Source organism: Colletotrichum fioriniae (assembly GCF_027942845.1).
Source record: "Colletotrichum fioriniae strain IMI 355084 chromosome Unknown scaffold_16, whole genome shotgun sequence".
NCBI classification, from domain to species: domain Eukaryota; kingdom Fungi; phylum Ascomycota; class Sordariomycetes; order Glomerellales; family Glomerellaceae; genus Colletotrichum; species Colletotrichum fioriniae.
In genome coordinates, this window is record NW_027076852.1 from 931,749 (window position 1) to 952,365 (window position 20,617).

At 51.8% G+C, this 20,617-nt stretch overlaps 5 protein-coding genes and 2 non-coding genes across 7 annotated transcripts; 3 read left to right on the top strand and 4 right to left on the bottom strand.

Annotated features, from left to right (window-relative positions):
* Positions 1–98: 98 nt before the first annotated feature.
* On the top strand, positions 99–502 carry N0V96_011115 (uncharacterized protein; the record flags this gene model as incomplete). The annotated part of the gene is made up of 2 exons (XM_065759162.1): positions 99–120; positions 273–502. The coding sequence occupies 2 exons, from the start codon at positions 99–101 to the stop codon at positions 500–502; spliced, it is 252 nt and encodes an 83-aa protein (XP_065612260.1).
* A 775-nt stretch (positions 503–1,277) lies between these two features.
* On the bottom strand, positions 1,278–2,962 carry N0V96_011116 (uncharacterized protein; the record flags this gene model as incomplete). Its single annotated transcript, XM_065759163.1, has 4 exons — positions 1,278–1,441; positions 1,520–2,413; positions 2,479–2,540; positions 2,592–2,962. 4 exons carry the CDS (start codon positions 2,960–2,962, stop codon positions 1,278–1,280), a joined length of 1,491 nt encoding a protein of 496 aa, XP_065612261.1.
* An 886-nt stretch (positions 2,963–3,848) lies between these two features.
* N0V96_011117 lies at positions 3,849–3,920 on the bottom strand. Its single transcript has one exon. It is a non-coding gene; the product is annotated as a tRNA-Ala (tRNA).
* A 6-nt stretch (positions 3,921–3,926) lies between these two features.
* N0V96_011118 lies at positions 3,927–4,029 on the bottom strand. Its single transcript has one exon. It is a non-coding gene; the product is annotated as a tRNA-Val (tRNA).
* A 1,207-nt stretch (positions 4,030–5,236) lies between these two features.
* On the top strand, positions 5,237–7,270 carry N0V96_011119 (uncharacterized protein; the record flags this gene model as incomplete). The annotated part of the gene is made up of 1 exon (XM_053197219.2): positions 5,237–7,270. One exon carries the CDS (start codon positions 5,237–5,239, stop codon positions 7,268–7,270), a length of 2,034 nt encoding a protein of 677 aa, XP_053045310.2.
* Positions 7,271–8,197: 927 nt separating this feature from the next.
* N0V96_011120 (uncharacterized protein) lies at positions 8,198–8,831 on the top strand (the record flags this gene model as incomplete). Its single annotated transcript, XM_065759164.1, has 2 exons — positions 8,198–8,589; positions 8,792–8,831. The coding sequence occupies 2 exons, from the start codon at positions 8,198–8,200 to the stop codon at positions 8,829–8,831; spliced, it is 432 nt and encodes a 143-aa protein (XP_065612262.1).
* A 9,956-nt stretch (positions 8,832–18,787) lies between these two features.
* Positions 18,788–20,343, bottom strand: N0V96_011121 (uncharacterized protein; the record flags this gene model as incomplete). The annotated part of the gene is made up of 2 exons (XM_053197223.2): positions 18,788–19,296; positions 19,527–20,343. 2 exons carry the CDS (start codon positions 20,341–20,343, stop codon positions 18,788–18,790), a joined length of 1,326 nt encoding a protein of 441 aa, XP_053045314.2.
* Between the last annotated feature and the right edge of the window lie 274 nt (positions 20,344–20,617).

A 20,617-nucleotide genomic window follows, 5' to 3' on the forward strand; every position in this document is an offset into this window, starting at 1 on the left:
CAGATAGAAGGTTCAACCCCATGGATAAACTTCTTCATGTGATATCCAAGTCCAAATGCCCAGCACAAGCTGCAACGTCAAGCATAAGAAGACCTCAGATGTATGAAATGTATAATTTTCGTACGTGCCAAGGTGGAAGGAGGTGAGGTTGTGGAAGTTGGGTGAAGAAATTTGCGCGAATATGGATTACTTTGAAGACGAGAAAGACCTAGGTAAGACACGGCAAGCTTCGGAACTCAACCAGCAGAAGCATTAACCATGGCCGGTACTAGGTGAGGTGAATTTCGACGATGTCCAGCAGTTCGAGTCGTTCACTGCTCTGTTCGAAGGCGATGGTGTCAAGCAGGGGAATGTCTCTGACATTCAACCCGAGCCCGCTCAGCTCATGAAGCTCAACGCTGATGCGCCGCTCGCCGACGAAATGTTCCCAGGATTACTCACGGGCAGTTCGGTCGGTTCGCAGGAGAGCTACGGCGTTACCAGCGCATCAACCGCCCTTTAGAGCGAACGCTTGGTACACAGCCAGCATCCCCTACTTGAACCTGTCCCGGATTGTCTGAGCGAAGTTACCAGTGTAGAGACATCAGAACATTCGTTTGTCCGCAAGATACCCCCAAAGGGCTTGGTCGACTTTCCTATCGTCGAGGAAGAGCACGAAACCAAGCCGACAAAGTTTGCAGAGATGGCGATACCCCTAAGAAGCGACGAAAACTTATGGTACGGGCTCTACTTTTGCACATGGCCCAGGTGTGACGAATCGTTTTCCACCTCTGGGGATAGAAGGTGAGCCCCGCTAGCGACACTGCACAAGAATCACCCAGACTGACTGACTAGTTGAGTAGAAAGCATTTCAGGATCCACTACAGGCCTGTGATCTGTCCTGTTTGCCCGAAGCGAATGCCCTGGCAAAGAGATATGCGGAAGCATCACAGCACTCATTTCAAGCGACCGCGTTACCAGTGCCAGTGCCAGAAATCTTACACCAAGATGGATAATCTGAAAAAGCACATCAAGTCCAAGACGGCGCTCAAGACGGTATGGTCGAAATTCATGCAATCGAAGCCATGAGCACGCACCGCAGGTTTTTACATGCTTCATCATTTCATGATACTTCTGTTTCTATTTAAGGCTGGAAAACTAAAAAAGGAAAAAGAAGAAAAAACTTGAAAATTCAAAACATGTAAAAAAAAATTCAAACACAGACAATAAGTGCGGGAGAGAGATAGTGAGAATATAAACACACTCGTTTGGCGTCAAATTTTCTAGTCCCTGCTACATCAAAGTTGAGCACCGCCGCCATCATCACTTTCGCCATAATCGTATTGGAGCATGCCACCATTCTCGAGGTTTCCACCTTCCCCAGATCTGTGTTCCGTCTGCACTGCACCTTGAGGGTCCGTTGAAAGATCTAGTAGATCAATAGCGCTGTCCAAGCTGAAAACTGTTAATGAAGCAACGTATCATGTCAGCCGAAACGTGTGAACAATCTTACTTTGCGTAGAACATCCAGGGCGCTTACCTTCACTAGACGGACCGGCTTCACTCCCCTCCGCCCCCTCTATTTCGGAGCCCGAGTCACTTTCATCAACCAAAGATGCAGTGATCCCTGTAAACGAGTCCGGATGTTGCGCCGTGGCCGCATGCAGCTCTCCCAGCCGATCAATCACCATAGCCTTCAAGTCTCCAATTACATCGTTGATGATCTTTCGCTGATTGATCCAGCCAGGGTTCTGCTTTCCGCCCACCAGACTCACGATCCCCCAGTTCGGGTAGACCTTCTGATGGGCGTCAAGCAAAGTGACCCTCGCGGGATGGTGTCGAGCATAGGACTCGCAGCCAACGCATGCTGGCTTGCTGCAGGCAATGTACCGGTCGTTCGAGACATATCTCCTTCCACCGTCGTAGAAATGATGAAGTATCTGAACCTCGGCGTGGACGCACGGCTGGAGCCCACCGCTTCTGAACTTGTCCTGGAGTTGGCCTTCGATCTTGATTTGGGTATCCAATCGCTGAAGGACTACCAAGCACGATTCATGCTGAACATCTGTTTCTGGTAGAATGCGGTTCAGGATACGCGGCAACGTAGTGTGCGCGTCTGCTTCCGGCACCAACGCGCTGATGGGACGTTGGACCGCCGCAACTTGGTAGGTTTTAAGAAGTGCCTCCACACGGCTGGAGTCATCGAGAAGTTGATTGATACTGCGTATGCGGGCTGCTAGACGTCCGATCATGTGTCTGACTGTACGAAAGGCTTTGATGAGATCTTCCGGACGAGGACCATCTTCGGTCCCTCGGCCAAGCTGCTCGATGTACCGCATCTCCTCGTCGTTTCGCGAGCGGTATGCTGTCCGACACAGAGTAGTATCGGGAGATTTACTCTCAAATTGTCGAAGCCACTCGACAAGCCGGGCATCTAGTATTCGTATAACATCAGTTTCTGTGGGTATTAGTGCCTGCGACGAACGATCCATGACCTACCGATCTCTTCATCGCCGTTTCCCAGAGAAAGACGGCACTTTCTAGCAGAGTTACGCAGGATCCTGGCCTCCTGTCGAAGTCGATCAGAGGCAAATGCAGTACATCGAACTAACAATACCTCCTCCGCCGTGGCGCGATCCAATTCGTTGATCGGTTCACAAAACATGCGCAAGCTATTGAGGACATCTTTCAGGAAGTCCACAACTTTATCTCCAGCGCCCTCGTTTGAAGCAACCCAGAAGACGTAGCAGTCGTAGCAGTTCTCGACGGCGATGGCAGTGGCTGTACTTCCCCCTTTCTTGTAGTCGCAGAGGAATGCCAAATTCTTCAGAAAGCGTCTTCGAACGTCTTGCGTGGTGTAATTTCCGAGCTGGGAGACGACGTGTGGGCCACCAATAGGACGAATGATGAAGAGAAGACTCAGAGCTTCGTAGAGCCGGAATAGGAGACGCGTATAGGGTTCCATTCGAGGTTTGAGAGCCATTTTTGCGACTTTTCTTCCTGGGTTGACAGTTGTGATCCGGGAAATGGAGTCGTGGAGTGTGGTACGATCAATATGATTGCAGTGATGGAGTCTTTGGGGAGTAAGCCGAGGATAGTTCAAATCTTTGCACACGCAGAATGGCGAAAGCCTGAGAGGACGAAGGGAAGTTGGCCACGCATGAGGATCCTCACCAATGAAGACACTCGCCAATGAAGGCCTCCACGAATGAGGATTCTCATCCGTGGGCCAACTTTCCTTCGTCCCCTGGGGGGTTCCGAAGATCTGGCGTGATGTGTAATGATGAGAGTTGCGCTTCTGATAACGCAGGAGGCCCTCCAACGTCGGGAGTTTAAATCAAATGCCGGATTCGAATTGCCTTTTAGTCTGCAGACGAAGTCTGGCTCAGAGTTTTGGTCGGGATCCTACGAGGCCAAACTTTCCTCTGCCTCTCGACGTCATCATTCTAGAGAAGCCGAGCTAACAGTGATCGAATCACATGGTGGCATGAGATAAGGCTGTGCAGTTTAGAGTTGCGGGCATCCGATTCGAGATTGGACAATTGCTTGATGTTGCATCGACAGCTCCGCAGGGGCTACATATGGTCGATGAATATATCAATCCGTCGTGCACTCAACTTTACACAGTTTGTTTCCTCGAAATCAACACAATAGCAGATTATTTGAACTTCGTCACCACGAACATCGTTGGATTCAGTCCACCTATTTTGTTAGAGGTACTAACATTTAGCATAAAAGCTAACTCCTTACCCCAGGTGCCCTAGAAAGTCGGACCAAGTACTTTAGAATGAATAAGCCCACATCCTACTTGGTAAAAACTACTCACGCCGCCTCTAGTATAATATCACACCGATGCGAAGCAAAAAGAATGGACGATCTGGGAATCGAACCCAGGACCTACCGCATGCTAAGCGGTCATTATACCACTAAACCAATCGCCCATGGTATGATCTAGCCCGGACTTGAACCGGAGACCTTCAGTGTGGCAGACGGGAGAACGAATCTCTCGAACTGTTAGACTGACGTGATAACCAACTACACCACCAGACCTTGTTGAAAGAGCGGCCGAAATTTGCAAATATGCATGCAGCGGCAGAAAATTGTGCGCGTGAGAGGTGGTGAATGTGTGTAGTGGAGCTGGCTGAAGCGAAAGTAGATAGACGCAGAGGGCGGGCCGAGATGCAGGGTGGGATCCAATGGCCGACTGCCGTTGTGTTGGCGTTGACATGGGTCCAGGAGTGGGAATGTGGCCTGCAGGTAGATGCGAGAACCGAGAAAACAACATTCGCGTCTTACTGTGAGATGCTATTCTGGAGCTAGCTTTGCCATCGCTAGTAGTATAAAGGAAAGCGATAGTTATGATGGCAAAGCTCGCCATGGCAACAAGTCAGTGATCCAATATTTCCAGGCAGATGCCCCTCTCTGGCAGTGAAGAGTGTTGTTATACAAGAACAGACAGGCCCTAGCTGGATGGAGTGGCCAATAATCGCGTCAGGAAGTTAGCAATCGCGACTTCAGAAGCCCAGGGGCATCACCAACCGCGTGAGTCGCGTCTTGAGCATTGTTGAAAGGGATGCGAACAATAAGAATAAGGAACGTTGCCCAACACGCGAGACGGTCGCAGGCCTGGCCGAGAATTGTTTGGGACGACCGCGGCTGGGACGGGAACGATTGGCTGAACGCGCGGGTGCGGAGCGCGGGGCCGGCGGGGCCGGTAAAGGTGGGTCCAAAGGCCGGGGGTGAGCTTCCAGCGCTAGGCTCGAACAGGAAGTGTGTAAACAACAGCTCCCTCTGGGCATCAACAACAGGCTCATCGAGTACCAGGTATGAAAAGAAGGGAGTGGATTGACAAACAAGACACACGATATACAGTCCAACGATACCTTGTTCGTGCTGAAGGGAGCGTTCATCCGTGCTTACCTCCAGTCTCGTTCTGCCACAGGAACATTGTGCCTTTGCCTGCTTCCGCGTGGGATCAAATCCTCCTTCAAACCCGTATCATCAAAGTATCCTGTGCTCAGCCTCACGGAGGACGTCCAGTCGCTTCATGATGACCAACGACGACCTCCCCATCGCGTTGCGGCGCACACGCCGGAGCATGCCCGCATCCGCTCATGAACCTTCACCACATCCGGCTCCAGCACAATCCCAAACACCACGCAAAGCACCAAAACGCCGAGTCCGCTTCTCAGACCCAGGGCCATCAGGATCAACAACACCACGAACAACCCGCACCCTCTCAACAGGTCTCACACCAATGATCAACCGCACATCTCTGTCCCGAGGAGGAGCACCCACCCCATCATCATCATCATCCTCCTCCTCACGCCGCCGCCACTCCATGCCAAACCCACCCTCCGGCGCGGCAACAGACCTGCCCCCAAGCGGCGAAGTCCACTTCCTCCCCCTCCGCCAAGTCCTCTCAGGCCGCGTCCAGCGCCGCATCCGCCGCAACGGCCTCAGCGAGGAAATGAACACCATCACAGCCGAGAAGCGCGCCAGCGCAAAGCAAGCAAAGGAACAACTGCAAACTCTCCGCGACCAACTCCGCCAAAAGGACGCGGAAATCTACGAGCTGCAGAATGCTACCATCATCCTCGACACGGAGCGCATCTGGGCTCTGGAAAAGGAGGTGGACGACCTCAGAACTCAGCTCGCGGACAGGTCTTCGGCGGCGAACGCTTCCGCTGCTAGGCAGAAGAGCTGCTTTGACTGGACGCTCGCGGCGCGAGACCCGTTCGCCGACGACTTTATGGAGACGGATACCGTCGAGGCGGAGTCGGTGTGCGGGGAGAGGGTGCAGTATGCCGATGAGACGGTGTTTGGGGAGGCGACGATGGCGGAGATGGAGTGTAGCACGCCCACGCGGGTGAGGTCTTCGTTCCTTACGCCGCCACTGACGAGTCCTGTTGCGGCTGGTCCTGCTACGCCTTCTTCGCACCGGGGGAAGCAGAGGACTATGGTCCCTGCGCTGTCGGATGCCGGTGTGCAGGCTGACTTCCCTGATCCCGATAAGGAACGGCTCAAAGAGGACTTAGCTTCTCTGAGGCTGGAGATGTCGAAGCTTACTGGGACGTTGGGATCGTACTCTGCTCTCACCGAGCGACTCTCACAGAAACTTTCCGCCGTTCCGCCGGAAGACACATCATCGGATTATTCCATCGCTACAATCGAGACGCAAATCACAAGCCTCCTACGCACCATCTCCGACCGCACCGCCGCGCTGCAGGACCTCAACGCATCCCTCTTCGCCCTAGGCTTTCCCGGCTCCGACGGCGGCGAGATCGTGACCTCACTCTCAGCCGCACTGCGTACCGCCCGTTTGGAGCTGGAGTACCTCACCCCGGGCGAAATCACCCTCCCTCTCTCCTCCCGCGGCGCAGAGGTCCTCGACCTACTGCTCACGCGCCTGCGCGACCTCGCGAAGCGCGCAAAGGAGGATGAGGCGTCGATTGACGAGTATCATGAGCTAGAGCTTTCTCTCCGCCAACAACTTGGTGCCCGGGTCGCTGTGATGGGCGAGCTTGAAAGCGAGCTCAAACGCGCGAGGGAGGCACTTAAAGAAAAGGAGGGCCGCGTGAGCGAGCTTGAAGTCAGCGTCGAGAGGCTCAAGGGCGCGGTGGCGGGGTACGTGCGTGACATCAACGAGTTGGAGGGCGTCGTAGGCAAAATGGAGAGCGAAAACCGCGACGCCATGGCGACCAAGGACGCGCAGGTTGAAGTTGGGAGACGGGTCCTGCGCGCCAAGGAGGACGTGATCGCGAAGCTGGAGACGAAGCTTGCGGACGCGGTGGCGCAGGGCCGGTCGTTGCGGAAGAGGCTTACCGAGGCGGAGGAGGCGAGGACGAAGGAGGTTGCGGAGGTGACGAGGCGGGGTGGAGCGGCGCTCGCGGTGCGGGATGCGAGAGTGAGGGAGTTGAGGGAGGAGTTGGAGAGGGTGAATGCCGGGTTGAGGGCTGCGCATGAGGGGATCAAGGATTTGAGGGTTGAGAAGAGGGGTTTGGAGGGAGAGATGGTGAGGGAGAGGGAGGCGGCGAAGGGGGTTATCGAGGGGATGAGAGGGGAGCTGGAGAGGGTTGTTGGGATGAGCCGGGAGTTTCTGGGCCCCGGGGCGGAGGATGAGGCCGGAGCGGAGAGTGCGGGGCCGGAAGGTGGAGTCACAGGCGGATCGGAGCCCGGGGCAAAGAGGGGCCTGCTTGCGGGGGATTTGGCGCGGCGGTCATCGGGGAGAAAGAGGAGAAAGCATGACAGCGGGCTGGGATTCCTGGAGGAGGACGAAGTTGATGCATAAAGTTAGCTGTGCGAGCTGTGGATTCAGGCATTGCATGCGTGTATGGCGCCTGGGAACCACTCGCACAAGATTTAGAGGAGGGCGTTTTGGCGCATGTTCCAATCGTTTGCCGGTAGTCGCGGCGGTATTTCTTTTGTCGGTTGTAGACTTATTCTTTGCTTTCGCCGGGTTTGGGTAGACGAACGGGCGGGGCGTTGGAATGTAACGGGATTCAACTTGAACTCTTAGCTCGACGCATGCGCATACACGTGGACCACTTTCGCTGAACACAGCATTAAGCTTGATTTAGCCTTGGAAACAGTTGAAGCTCGCTAAAGCGGGAATAATTTTTACTGGACATTGAGAAGGGCGTGACGCTTCGTCATCGAAGTGAGGTCAATCCATATTGTTCAATTGAGGGCATATAATCCGAAAGGCGTGTATCATCATCTACTACTTACTATAGGAACGCTATCTGCTTTCTTACCTTCGTCGAGGCACTGTACAAGATCTCGACTTAGATCAATGCTTCAAACGCAGCCGATAGAGTTATTGGCGTGATTGAGTCGATTTCCTACCCGCTTTCATTCTCATGAACAGACCGCATCCGCATCATTCCACAGTCAACACCAAAACCCACACCATCTGCCGCACCCACCCGCAACACCATCGCATCATCACATCTTCACGAGCGGTAACACAAAAACGGCCGCATGCGTGCAACACCAGCCCGCAACCCGCCAACATGTCCTACACGAACATCAAAAAAACAGGCCCTCCCAGCCCCTTTTTCTTCTCTCAATTCAGTCAGCTTTCAATCCAAAATCAAAAGATCTAATTTCCCGGCCAAATTCCTCCATGTCTTCTTCAGATTCTTTACCAACATCCCAAATCACTCCTCCCAACGATCCTCCTTACGCTAAGCACGACCACCACGATTCCGCAGAAATGTTACCCCCCAAAGCCAAATTCGTCCGCGAATTCGAGCGCAACAACACCAACAACCTCACACGCAAATCTACACCCACATCCACAACCCCATCCTCCAAAATCTTCACCCACAACCTAAACTACACCTTCACGGCCCCCTCCGTCCCAGACATGACCTACTTCGCCCGTATCCTGCACTACCAACGCTACGGCCACGACGGCCTCGCCTGCTCCGGCGCGTGCTCCAGTAATTTCACGCTGCCCATGTACGAGAAGCAGGGGTACATGTCGCCTTACCAAGTACGATACACGGAGCGCCCCGGCTCGCGGGGCTCGCTGAAGAGTGATAAGTCCTTTGACGTTGCGGGTTACCGAAGGCATCTGGCGGCTGCGGGGGTGAGGAAGAGAAAGTGGAATACGTTTTGGGCTGTTATACTTGCGTTGTTGATTATTATTTTCGGGGCGGGTGTTTTGTCGTTTGTTCTATTGTCGATTCATTTGGGATGACTGAAGCTGCGTGTTAGTTTTCCGACGCAAAAAGTTGGGTTTGAGGCGAGCGTCTCTTATGTTTTTGGTTGGAGGTTCTCAAAAGTTCTACTTATTGTTGTTTAGCAAGCGCTCCGTGTCTCTCGACGACGAGAAGCTCCAATGAGTTTCTCGGTCTATTAATCAAGGGGTTCGGAGTTTCCGGCAGGCTTGCTTGAATGTATTAATGGATTCAATTTTTCATATATTTGTTTTTTGACATCTTTAGTGGCTCTTGGTTTGACATCTTTCAAGTCCTTACGCCCTTGCTGACTAAAAGTATGTCGATAGTGCCCCTCCACCCCGCTTTTCCGAACTATCACGACTAAGACTTCGACATCACCATACGAAGAGTTCTGAGTCTAAGTGCCTATAAAGCCCAATCATTCACTCACCTCCAATCGGATACATCAACGCCAATCAAACCACTCCATCAAGCCTCAAAATGACGACTCCAATCGGCGAAACCTCCCTTCAAACCCTTCTCTCAACCCTAACAACCGTCCTCCACCCGGAAACCTACGTCTTCGTCACCCTTCCCGCGGACGCCCCACTACCGCCCCTCTCCGAGATCCAACTACTGTTTAGAGAGTCCGAGGGCGTTACGATCATCACCGCTCTCGATACCGCGACAGCCCACGGGTGGGACTACGCGTTCCCGTCAAAGATGATTACGCTCAACGTGCACTCGAGCCTCGAGGCCGTGGGGTTCATGGCTGTTATTGCAACGAGATTGGCTACCAAGGGGATGGGAGTAAATCCTGTCAGCGGGTACTATCATGATCATTTGTTTGTTCCTGTTGGCAGGGAGGAGGAAGCTGTGACAGAGTTGAAACAGCTCGCACTGGAGTCCGGGAAAGGGAACTGAGAGCTAGCACTTACGGATTAATTAAATGAGTTGTTTTGATGGTCGGCAAGAAGTCTTCACTTCGACATGAACACGGGCAAGTAGCGCAACCCAGCGATGTCTCTGAGATCGAAACTTGCACCTGGACTAAGAAATCTCAACTGAACCTTGCAGCTAACTATATCGAGAACACGCCCGCGACCCCTTCGTCGACAAATTGGACATCAATGGTCTGCCACAGTCTGGGGTACATAAGTCAAACGATGAACGAAGGTTAGGCTTCGTCACATCAAGCTGACTGACATGGTGCCAGCACCCGAGAAGCCCCCGAAACGAAGTAGCCTCTTCCAGCAGCCCCCGGCTCTGGACACCATACTTCACTTTACCTGTGTGATATCCTCCTGACAGTGAAAGGAAACTCTTCCAGGTTCTTGTGTCGCTGTGAACCTTTACAACGGCTGACCCCACGCTGCGGGACGGGGCGCCAAGGAAATGGAGATAGGCAGCAAGGCAGTATCGGTACTGGTCCAGGCTGGGCTATCCAAGAGAAGCTTAGCTTGAACATGGGGAACTGCAAGTCCAACTCCAGAGGCGGACTATCAGCGTATCAATCCGCTCACTCTTGCCGCCGCCTTTCAGCTTGCCGCGATCATGCAGGGTTCGGAATACAAGCGGGAAGATTAACCAGAGAAATGTGACCTAGCAATTCAGCTAAATCATATGATAACATTGACCAAGTGCACTGGCTCCCCCGCAGCTCCAGAGCAGCCAGACTTGGCTTTTCTAATCCACCAGATCACCACTTTCGTCTTTGGAACCCCACTTTGAGTCGATTCTTCACTTCTGAGACCTTCCTCTAGAACATCTTATGACAGTCAGCAAAATCTCACTTTCCACAGGAGTCCCACATGGAGCAACCGGGGCCTGGGCTTCGACAGCCTAAGACTGAGCGGTCTAAACACAAACCTACGCCATTTACGAATTTTTACACACCTGAAAACTCAGACTTCTACGCCAATTTCAAGTACCAACCCTTGGACAGGAAATATGAAGAAATTCGCCTTCTCGATGTTGATCTCACTGGGGGCAACAACCACCGAATGATCCATTCAATTTCTCTAGCAAAAGCTGGTAAATATTGCGCCATCTCGTATTACTCGGGCAATCCCAAGGACACCGTGCCGGTCTGGATCGAGGGCGTAAAGATGAACATATTTTCCAATCTCGCCAAGGGAATTGATAACGCTGCCAGTTTCTGGAAGAAAGGATCACCAAATCAGCCCCTGCGACTCTGGGTGGACCAAATTTGCATCAACCAGAGCGATTTACCAGAAAAGTCGCACCAAGTCAACTTTATGCGCGAAATCTACCGGCATGCCACGCATGTATACGTGTCAATGCCGATTAAAAGGAACCTTCGTCCCGTTTTCGAATGGCTGACGGGTCTTGCGGCGGCGAGGATGACGAAGGGATATGAGCCATCACCAAACATGCTCTATGAAAATCCACCACCTGAGCCAAACGTCCCAGGAAGATGGCGAGATAAGGTAAATCCAGAATGGCCAGCAGATTCCTGGGAAGACATTTACCGTGTGATCAATCATTCTTGGTGGAGTCGCTCGTGGGTTTATCAGGAATTCATCGTCGCGTCCGATGTCTTCTTTCTATTTTCTGGCGAGGTCTCGATGCCATGGAACCAGCTCCATCCCATCCTGTCTCTTTTCATGGAACTGGACACCGTCCATGCTTGCAAGGAGGCGCTACAGGAACGGGACCAGGCTGATGGCACCATGCATCGGTACAGAATCTTTGCCAGCATCAAGCCCATGAAAGACCATCTTCGCAACGCATTCAAGGCAGCCTGTGAGTGCTGTCCTATCTGCTTCTACAATGATCGATTCTCTTATAAACCCTGGAATCCGTTTCGCTGTTGCATCTCTTCATGCGTTTGCACAGCCCATGTACTAAAAGTTGCTGCGTATGCTGTACCTTGGGCCCTCGGCTGTTGCTTCTTTCGCTACCCTTGCTGTCCCGGGTACGAGGCAAGGACGACGCAAAATTTGAGAAGTAGAACAAGTTTAGTGGGAATGGGACAACATCTCCAGCGGTTACGAACAACGAACGCTAGTCGAGCACTCGTCAACAGGGTTATCGAGGGTAGAGAGCTATGGGAAAGGCAACAGCATCAGATTAACTTGTCTTATCTTCTCCAACACGCAAGAAACACCGAAACGTCACAGCCGAAAGACAAGTTCTATGCCTTTGTCGGACTGGCCAACCTCGGGAACGAGGTGCCGATCCAGTACGAGTCAAGTTACAGCATTCAGGCAGTGCTCATCGACGTAGCTCGTGCGATTGTGGTGCACGAAGACGCCGGCCTCGACATCTTGGCGCAAGCAGGGACGGCGGCACACAGTCGAGACCTCCCCGAAGGCAAAGATGCACTACCGTCGTGGGTCCCAGATTGGGATAAGCGGGAGGATATCGAAAGAGAGAAGTTAATCGACGCCTTGGAGCTGCCGCCCGCATGCAGCGCAGGCACAATTCATAGCTCCAAAGCCTCTCTGGAATTTTTGGAAGACAGACATGGGAATGAGAGGAGAGTGCTCGTCGCCGCGGGAATCCAGGTTGATGTTCTTGGAAGCGCCATCGACAGAGGCCATGACGGGTTTCTGCCGTGGAAGTCCTTTTCAAGTTCAGATGGGCAAAGAGTGATTACGACGACGAGTATTGCGCATTTTGGGGATGAGGTTTGGGTTCTTGACGGTATGAGCTGGCCAGTAGTGTTACGAAGAAGTTGGGCTGGCAATTCCACTACATGTACGCTCCTCGCCATCGCTATGGTGCGTGAGAATGGTCAGCCTCATAAGCTCATGTTCGGAGATAAGAATCTTTCAAGAGAGGCAGATACAGTGGTAATAGTCTAAATCAGGTAGCACGAATTTTATTTGGTATGCACTTAAAACTCACGAACCGAAGGCGCGTAGAGATTAAAGAACAAGGAGGCTCTACTCTGGCTTCAGTCCTTCTGGTCCAAAAATCATGATTCTACAGGCTGAGCCCTGATCTCGCGAGTACTATCAGACGTTGTTCACTGTTTGCGACACCGCGTTAACCACTTCCTTATTGCTCAGTTGCGGCCACACGGACTGCCACTCTAAGCTCATGCGATCCACCCCAGCTAGCAGTGACCTGTCTGTGGCTTCCTATTGAAACCCTAACTGGATTCCTCCATCGGCCGGATTCGATAGGCACCCTATATTTGACCGAAAAGGGCTGGGAAGAAGTGGAAATTCGTGTTTTTGTTGGGCCTCAAGAGAAACTAGTGGGTCGACGAAAGTCATTGGCGGGTTGCCGCACCATGCTCCCATATCTGATATTAACAAGTTGCTGCCAGTGTTCCAGTCCGTTGAGCTTTCGATCCAGTCCACAAAATCCAAGTCGAGAGGTGCAGTCCGGGCATCGTGCAGTGGGCGGAAAAGAGACAAAATTTCTTTGTCATAGTATCTGCGGAAGTTTTGAGTAGATTCTGTACCCAAAACCTCTCTGTGTACTGAAGCTGCCGAATCTTTCTCTTCCAAAGAAGGCTCCCGGTTTTCAAGGTCTCGGTCATATTAGTTATCGTGGTGGTTTTTCTCTCAACGGGATAACTTACAAGGACTTGGTGTTTCCTCCGAGTCAGGAAAGAGGATCATGTATACATCTCTCCACTTGTCCGCTTCGCTTATTTGCTTGGACCTTTTTCGTAGCTTCTGCTCCTGGTCTTGACTCACGCCTTCCATTAGGGGAGGCGTATCACGAACTACGCATGTTTCCGCTGCTCTCAAATGATCATCTCGCCCCGATTCTGTATCGAAAGCTTCAAAGCATCGAGGACAGGTGATTGTTACAGCATGACGCCTGTAAATATGTTCCCTGCATGGAGGATTAGTTGGACACGATTTTCGAGAGTCTGTTTGAACTTACTTGACGCGGTGAACTGTATGCCATCCGGGTGCATGACAACTCCGCCATTTTGACGAGCAGTAATTTTGAGGAGACTTCTTGAAAAAGGGACATGCAAGAGGTGGTTCCTCTTTAAAGTTGCCATTCCAGCTCGTCTTGCTCTGAGCTTCTTGGTCAGGTTGGCTAAAATCCGTCATCATGCCAGCGGAAGGCGAGCTTGTTCTTACTCTTCGCAGGTTTGACAAAATCTCAGGTGTTCCACGGTGGCAAGATGTCGATAATTGCCTTGAGAAATTTGCGAGTGGCTGGTTGAACTCTCCAAAGTCTCCTGCGTCCACGAAAGGCGAGGGAGGGCAGGGGATGTCTGGGAATACTATTCCCCAGAGTGCAAACCATTGCCCTTCTTGGGAACTACCCCTTTTGGCCGACCAAGAGCGTAGTTGGCGTGCCTGGTTTGAAGTGATTCCTTCAACGCATGCAGACGAATGAGCGCATCCTCTTGCTACTCGGTGATGATCACGTTCGTTCCAGGAATCAAAGATGGCCTTACAGCGACTGCAGTGAAGCGGTTGCATGTGACTTCGCCGTAGGTGCTGCTTGACGTATCTGATCTCAGAGAGGGTAGCGCTGTGACATGACCGCTGCTTGAGTGGATTGAGCTTGTAAAACGGACAGGCAAATAGGCGTCTTGTGCCGCTTTCTTTCTTCCTTTTTCTCGATGAAGATAATTGCGCTTCGCAGTCGCTGGCAGATTCTTCCCTGCCGCTCTTCGGCCTCTCGCTTGATGGTCGGGCAGATGGAGTTACAGTCGCGGATTGGTAACATCGGGGAACTGTTTCGCTCGAGGCAGCGGTCGAGAACGATTTCTCCAGGCTTGTTGAGCTGCAACCCATGACATGTGTCTTCTCAACAGAAGAAACATCAGAGTCTTCAAGCAAATATCTCCTGAAGCGCCGCGGTGGAGGGAGTCTGTTGGGTTGTTAACAACACGCTCGTAGTCTGTGAACAGCCGATGATCCGGACTTGGGTCAGAGGTCGGAGCTACCTGACATAAGTCGCAAGGTTTGACAGTTGCGCCGATAAGTCACGTGGTGATTCGCACGTGCTTTGGCGGACTTTGCCTATCGAAGGAGCTGAAAGTGTATCCATGGCCGTCTGGCTGTGGTACTGGGGGTCATCGAGCCGATCCTGTCGAAATTGTGTATGTTGAAGGTTGATTCCGCAGTCTTTACTCGGCTGTCGCCCTGGATGAGTGGCCCAGTCACTGGGTGTGCCGGCTAGATGCGGACAAGCCATTTTTGATGAGGTGCGATACAGAACCGTGTTGAACCGACTGGCCTGGTAGCTGTGTAGAAGATAGTCGCGTGCCAGCGGGCTTGAGTCGAGCAGGCTTTCATTTGTAACCGCACAAACAAAGAGGGAAGCCTCAGTACCCGAAACGAAGTGGTGTTAGCCTCGGGAAAACTAGCCCTTTCGTGTCCTCTGGAGCAGAGGCTGGGCGAGGAATTACGCAGAGCACTGACGAGCTCTTTGATCAAGCGCAATACTCAACCCAGAAAACAGATACAAAAGATGGCAACAGAAAGAGGAGACGGCAAAGTGTCGGGGAATTTGGCGACTGTGAGGTATTGGGTAGAGCTAAGCCCCGAATTGGATTGAGTGGTGACGTCGTTTGTTGAGAAGCTACTGGGCGAACTAGCCATCAGCTTAAACCAATCACAAGATGATACATTCTCTACCGCGTACTCTGGCTTGTAGTTTTGCACTCAAGAGATATGGAGAGGTACCAACACGTTCTTGGACTGGCACATGCTTATTGTAAATTGTTGATTGACAGCCCAGAAGGGCGTCACTATTCGCGGGACTAATTCGTCCATCCAATTCGTCAGAACAGGATACAATGTAGCGAGTCGAGGCTAGGGTTAGTACTTCCCCTCACTTCTTGAACTTGGTCACCTGGATGTGTGAAAAGGGGGCGTCTGAAAAGGGGGCGCACAGGCTGATAGCCTCTTTGGGAGCCCATCGGCGATGTGATCGAGCTGGGTACTTGATGTGCTGCCACCTCCAGTCGCCGGATTGGGCCAATGATGATTTCGTTGGCGTCGCTCGACCGATTGCTAAACCCGAAGAAGACGAGCGAGTGATGACGAAATGGTAGCAAACCGCCTGCGCAGAGCCAGAGGCCCAGGGATGGGAGAGAGAACGGAAGAGGTCTGCACTGGGACAGAGGAGGGGGATGAGTCCCTAGGGATGTCGCCGATCGAGTTGATGGACTGTCCGAAAATTTTGGGGGTCTTTTGGACTCCCCGTCTTGCCAGCTTGATATATTGCTTCGTCGCTTCCGCTTCCTGATGTTCGACGTTCCCCATCCCTATAGTCCAACTCCTCACCAACCATAATATCCAAAACCATAGAATTCCAAAACATTTGGGACGTGAACACCCTATCAAATCAACAATACTCAAGCCTCAGGTCAGTGTTTTGTACTTATCCCTTTCCTGGTAGACTGTGATACCTTGGTTTGGAGCCGGAGGTACAAGTGATGTCGAGAGGCTCAACAATGTTGTGATGAAGGGTCAGCCAACATATGCACGAGGCTTTCCTGCAGTATGCGAGTTGGGATAGTGATCCAAGATACCACTCGATGATGGAGACGCAACATCAGTACACCTCGGTGAAGTTTTGGATAGAAGCACTGATGAAGCTGACGATGATACACTAGTACCAACCACAAGAGTTGACATCACCAACTAGGCCAGCGATAGGTCCATTGACAAGAAAGATTGGCCGAATGTTCATCAACTTCTTTCGAGCTGCCACCACCCGGTTGGCAGCATGCTTTAGAAGGATTGGAACACTCTTCCAGGGTGTGTATCATACCGCTCTTGAGCGTTACAGTCTTCGACAGCAGGACGAGGGCCAGTTGAGGGAACGTATTGCCCATCCGGTGTATATCCCCATCGTTGTACTCAACGCCAAGCTCTCGATGACGAGAGACATGGCAACACAGCTTGGCTTTGGCTGCGTGTATGGGATCGCAATCAGCGCCTTAAACATCCTTGACGGAAGCCGCAGCCGTTTGAGGACAGGCCTCGCACTGGCGGGTGTTTTGCCCGGGGCAATATATTGCTTCTCCGGCGGCATGAGCCGTCATGTCGTCCCCATGATTATGGTGTCGGCTGCGGTGGGAACCGAGATCCAGCGTATCTTTCGTTTCCGGGGCCATGCCAGGACCATCGACTCGATCTGGCGTCCTCAATCTATAGAATGCCTGCTGGTCGCTTGGTTGATTGTTGTGGGAGGTAACTCCATGCAAGTCAGTCTAGAAATCCAAGCCACGGTGATTCTATGCTTGGACTTACTGTCTTCGCGGACGGATACCAAGGATCTGACGAGATTCTTCCTTCGGATGATCTTGGTGTTCATGGCTGTGGCCTGCTTGCTACAGGTGGGTGGACCATGTACGGAGACAATGATTCCGGCTGACCATTGTTCCAAAAGATCATTCTCTCGCTGAAGTCGAAAACTTTGGACCGCCGGAGTGTTGTCGCAGATGCTTCTCAAAAACTGAACAGTACGTCGATAAAAACGATATCCTCGTTTCCATCTTGAACCAAAAGATTCTGATCATTGAGACAGGTTGGCCCCTGGCTAAGGCCCTGGCCGTGTTTGGCATGTTTGCGATGCCCGTGGTAGCTGTTGTGTACCGCTGGGTAAAAGGTAGACAGGGAAACCAGGAAGACGAGGAAAATCCTACAAGAACTAACGCTTCTTGAGAACGATGGACTTCCATCGTGGAGTGAAATAAAATAAAAGGAAAGCCTCGAGCCGGGTTGAGCAGTGAAAGGAGTGTTATCGGGTTTGGCCAATGGGTCATAGCAAATGAGAGGCCACGGCCAAGGTACGACCGGGAGTTCGGGATATTTGCAAGCATGATTTGATCTTGGCGTTGGTGAAAGAATATCATTTGTGTCGGGTGTTCGACGGGTTCGACGGGAAAGAGAGTACAAATGGAAGTAACGTAGCATGAAATAAAAACAGAAATTAGATTGGGCTTTTGAGAACTTGACCTGGGGCGTGGTCGATTCGAGCATGCCAGCCTGTGTTGTTGATAACTTATGAGGTTGTACTGGGGAAAATAAAATCGAGAGAGAGAATGGAAAAGAAACCACGGCGGTGTTAGAAAGGAATGGGGGCAGTTGTCATTCATTCCACCCATATACCACATTCAATCATCTCAGGCATCGAACGCCATGATGCTATCCTTTTCATATGATCAGACCGTTCGACGAGATTGGCCAAATGCAGTGAGACTAGAGGAGACGGAATCATCGAGAAGTGCGCAAACGTACAATCGTGCGCCGCTGCATTGTCTGATTGGTTGAGGGAGGATTGTGGAAGACGGGACAACGGCGCCTGGCGCAATGCGCAACCGTACAACCTTGCGCTAAAAAGGCGCTTTTGCCGCCCTGGGAATGAGAGGACCTTGAGGGAGATAGTGTCGAAGGTAACGTAAGACAGCCCCACGGCCAAAGAAAATTGAAGGCTGGGATAGGACGGGGTGGCACCACACCACCATCTCTTCATAATTGTGAAATGCATTTCGCGATGCATCCAGCTATTAGGTAGCAGTTTGAACCTAGGTATCAGCACTACCTATCATTCGTATTCAGAGGCATGCCAAGGATTCTATCCTCACTTGCTGAATCATTGTCGACCCCAGACGCTTTCACAGAATTGGTAAAGCGACGGGTGACTACATGTACCACAATGATGCAAACTCATGTAGCATGAAAGTCATGTACGATCTGCAGGATGACCCCGAAATAGGCCGAGACGCATTCGGGAAATTCCAAGCCTGGCCGAGCGCCGTAGTCGATCACTTGTGAAGCCAGAGGGATCACCTTCAACGGCGAGAAGTGGCAGAGACGAGCCGAAATATTGGGCAATACCAGCCAGGGCCCGACAACGACAATCACACTGCCTTGAAAAACCACGCTGCTACTTTGCGTAATTGTAAATGAAGCTCACGTCATTGTGTTGGTTTATGCGCCTGGTCTCGAAAATCAAACCATCATGAGCGGTTTTCACATCCTGCAATACGAGATCGCCCTGCCAGTAACACGCAAATTCTAGTTGGTTAGGTAGTACTTGGGATAAGGACGGTAGGGGGCTGATGAATCTGGCTGCATTAATCGTGACATCCTGGAATGCCAGCATTTCTTCGGATATCTGTACTAGAGCTGAGTTTTCTATGACTTTCCTCATTATGAGTTTGTTTACAAAATATTCTATTTCATCTGGGCCGCAGAGACCTCATGGATGAAGTGCTCATTCGACTCCAAATGCGGCAACACAGAGCCATAATACGTGTACTGGCCATCCGGCAGCCGTATAATCGAACTCCGCAAGTCATCTCTTGCATGAACCCTCGCCGTAGCCTCCCAAGCTTTCACGATATCATCATCAACGACAACATCGTCCTGCGTACTCTTCCAAGTAATCTCGGCAAGCCCACTGTCGACCTTGTAGCGAAATATACTAACCTGCCCGTTCCGGCCATTCCAAATCTCCAAGAGCTCAAGCTTTGGCATCCGGCATGCCGCCAACGCAGCCAACAAAAGCAGCGTCTTGATCTTCATGCGCCTCTCAACGGCTTCATCGCTGTTGCCGCCCACGCCAAGAAATATCTCGGCAGTCAGGGTGAGCGTCTTCAGTTCCGGGAAGTTAGGTGCGTTGTTCAGGAAATCGTCCGCATCGACGATGAAGCAGAGCGCCAGGTGCTCCACGAGAAGGCAACCTTGTACCACAGAGCTTACTAGTTCTTCTACTTTGGCTCCTCTATAGAAAACACGCGCAAAGTAGCGTGTGCTCGACGCTTCGTGTAAGATTGCAACCTTCTTCAGCGAAGATGGAAAGCCATGCCGGCACATATCACGGAGAGCTAGATATAATTATGAATCATTAGTCATCCCATGAAAAAAGAAGAAGAGAGTGTCAGAGGTGGCATTCGTAGAAAAGGCATCCTACCTTGTAGCCAACGTCTCTCCGCTCCCACGCTGCAGAGCCGCCACCTCTCAAAATGGATCTCCTTTAAGCGAGGAAGACTCTTGATGATATGGTTCAACGAATCCGGGTAAAGGTTGCGCGTATTTGCCCTCCGCATAAGAAACTTGGTGACAACTTGTACGGATGGTAACCGTATACGGCTTAGCCTGAGATCGTACGAGTATAGGGCCTTGATAGCTCCGGAGTGCATCGAGATACTTTGACCTTGACCCATGTGGGCAATCCAGAGTAGGCTCGTGTGACTAAAGGGTTCAACCTCATCGTACGGCACAAGAGATCTCGTCTCAAGATACTTCAGATAGTGATCGATGTCGTCCTTTGGCGTATAATTGTTGTACCTGATGAGCCCAGCCTGTGTATGAGAGCTTATCTCGAGCGTCAATTCTTCTCCGGCCTGATCAACTTCCCATGACGCCAATGTATTCCATAGATATAGCGTAGCGGTAGCAAATGGGCTCCGTGATTGATTCCAGGGTAAAGCCGGGTCATCCTCTTCGGGGTGAGGCTCCTCGAGACGAAGCCAGATGTGCCGGACGTAGCCACGTCTTCTGGGACTTTGCGTGTGCTCCCTGAACGGAATGAGATCTTGCAGCCGCAGAACGAAGTTCTTGAACGTCATGCCCTCGAAGAAATCCTGCCAGTCTTTGGATACGCTGGCGTAGCGAGCTATTCCGCGACTGGGCGAGGCCGGTGAGCTGTGCGCATTCGCGACGTGTTCTAGGATGTGGAGGTGCAACTCCCGCGGTAACGACGCCCAACATGGCTTCGCGCCATCCATGTTCGCGATCTGGCTTAGGACAGGCGCGATATGAGAGAGTGAGATGTTGCTTTTGGGAGGGGATTGTTGGATGAGGAGAAATTGGTGATGTTGCGAGCCCGTTGGGCTTCCATCAATCACTCCGCATGACAAATGTGACCCCACAATTTCCACTTTGTAATGTATGCCAGGGGGTGAGAAACAGCAACCAACATGAACTTTGCCAAACCCCAAAGCCCTGCAATCAAGGCGCCACAAGATAGCCTAAAAGAATCGAGGTTGGTCTGTTGGTGTC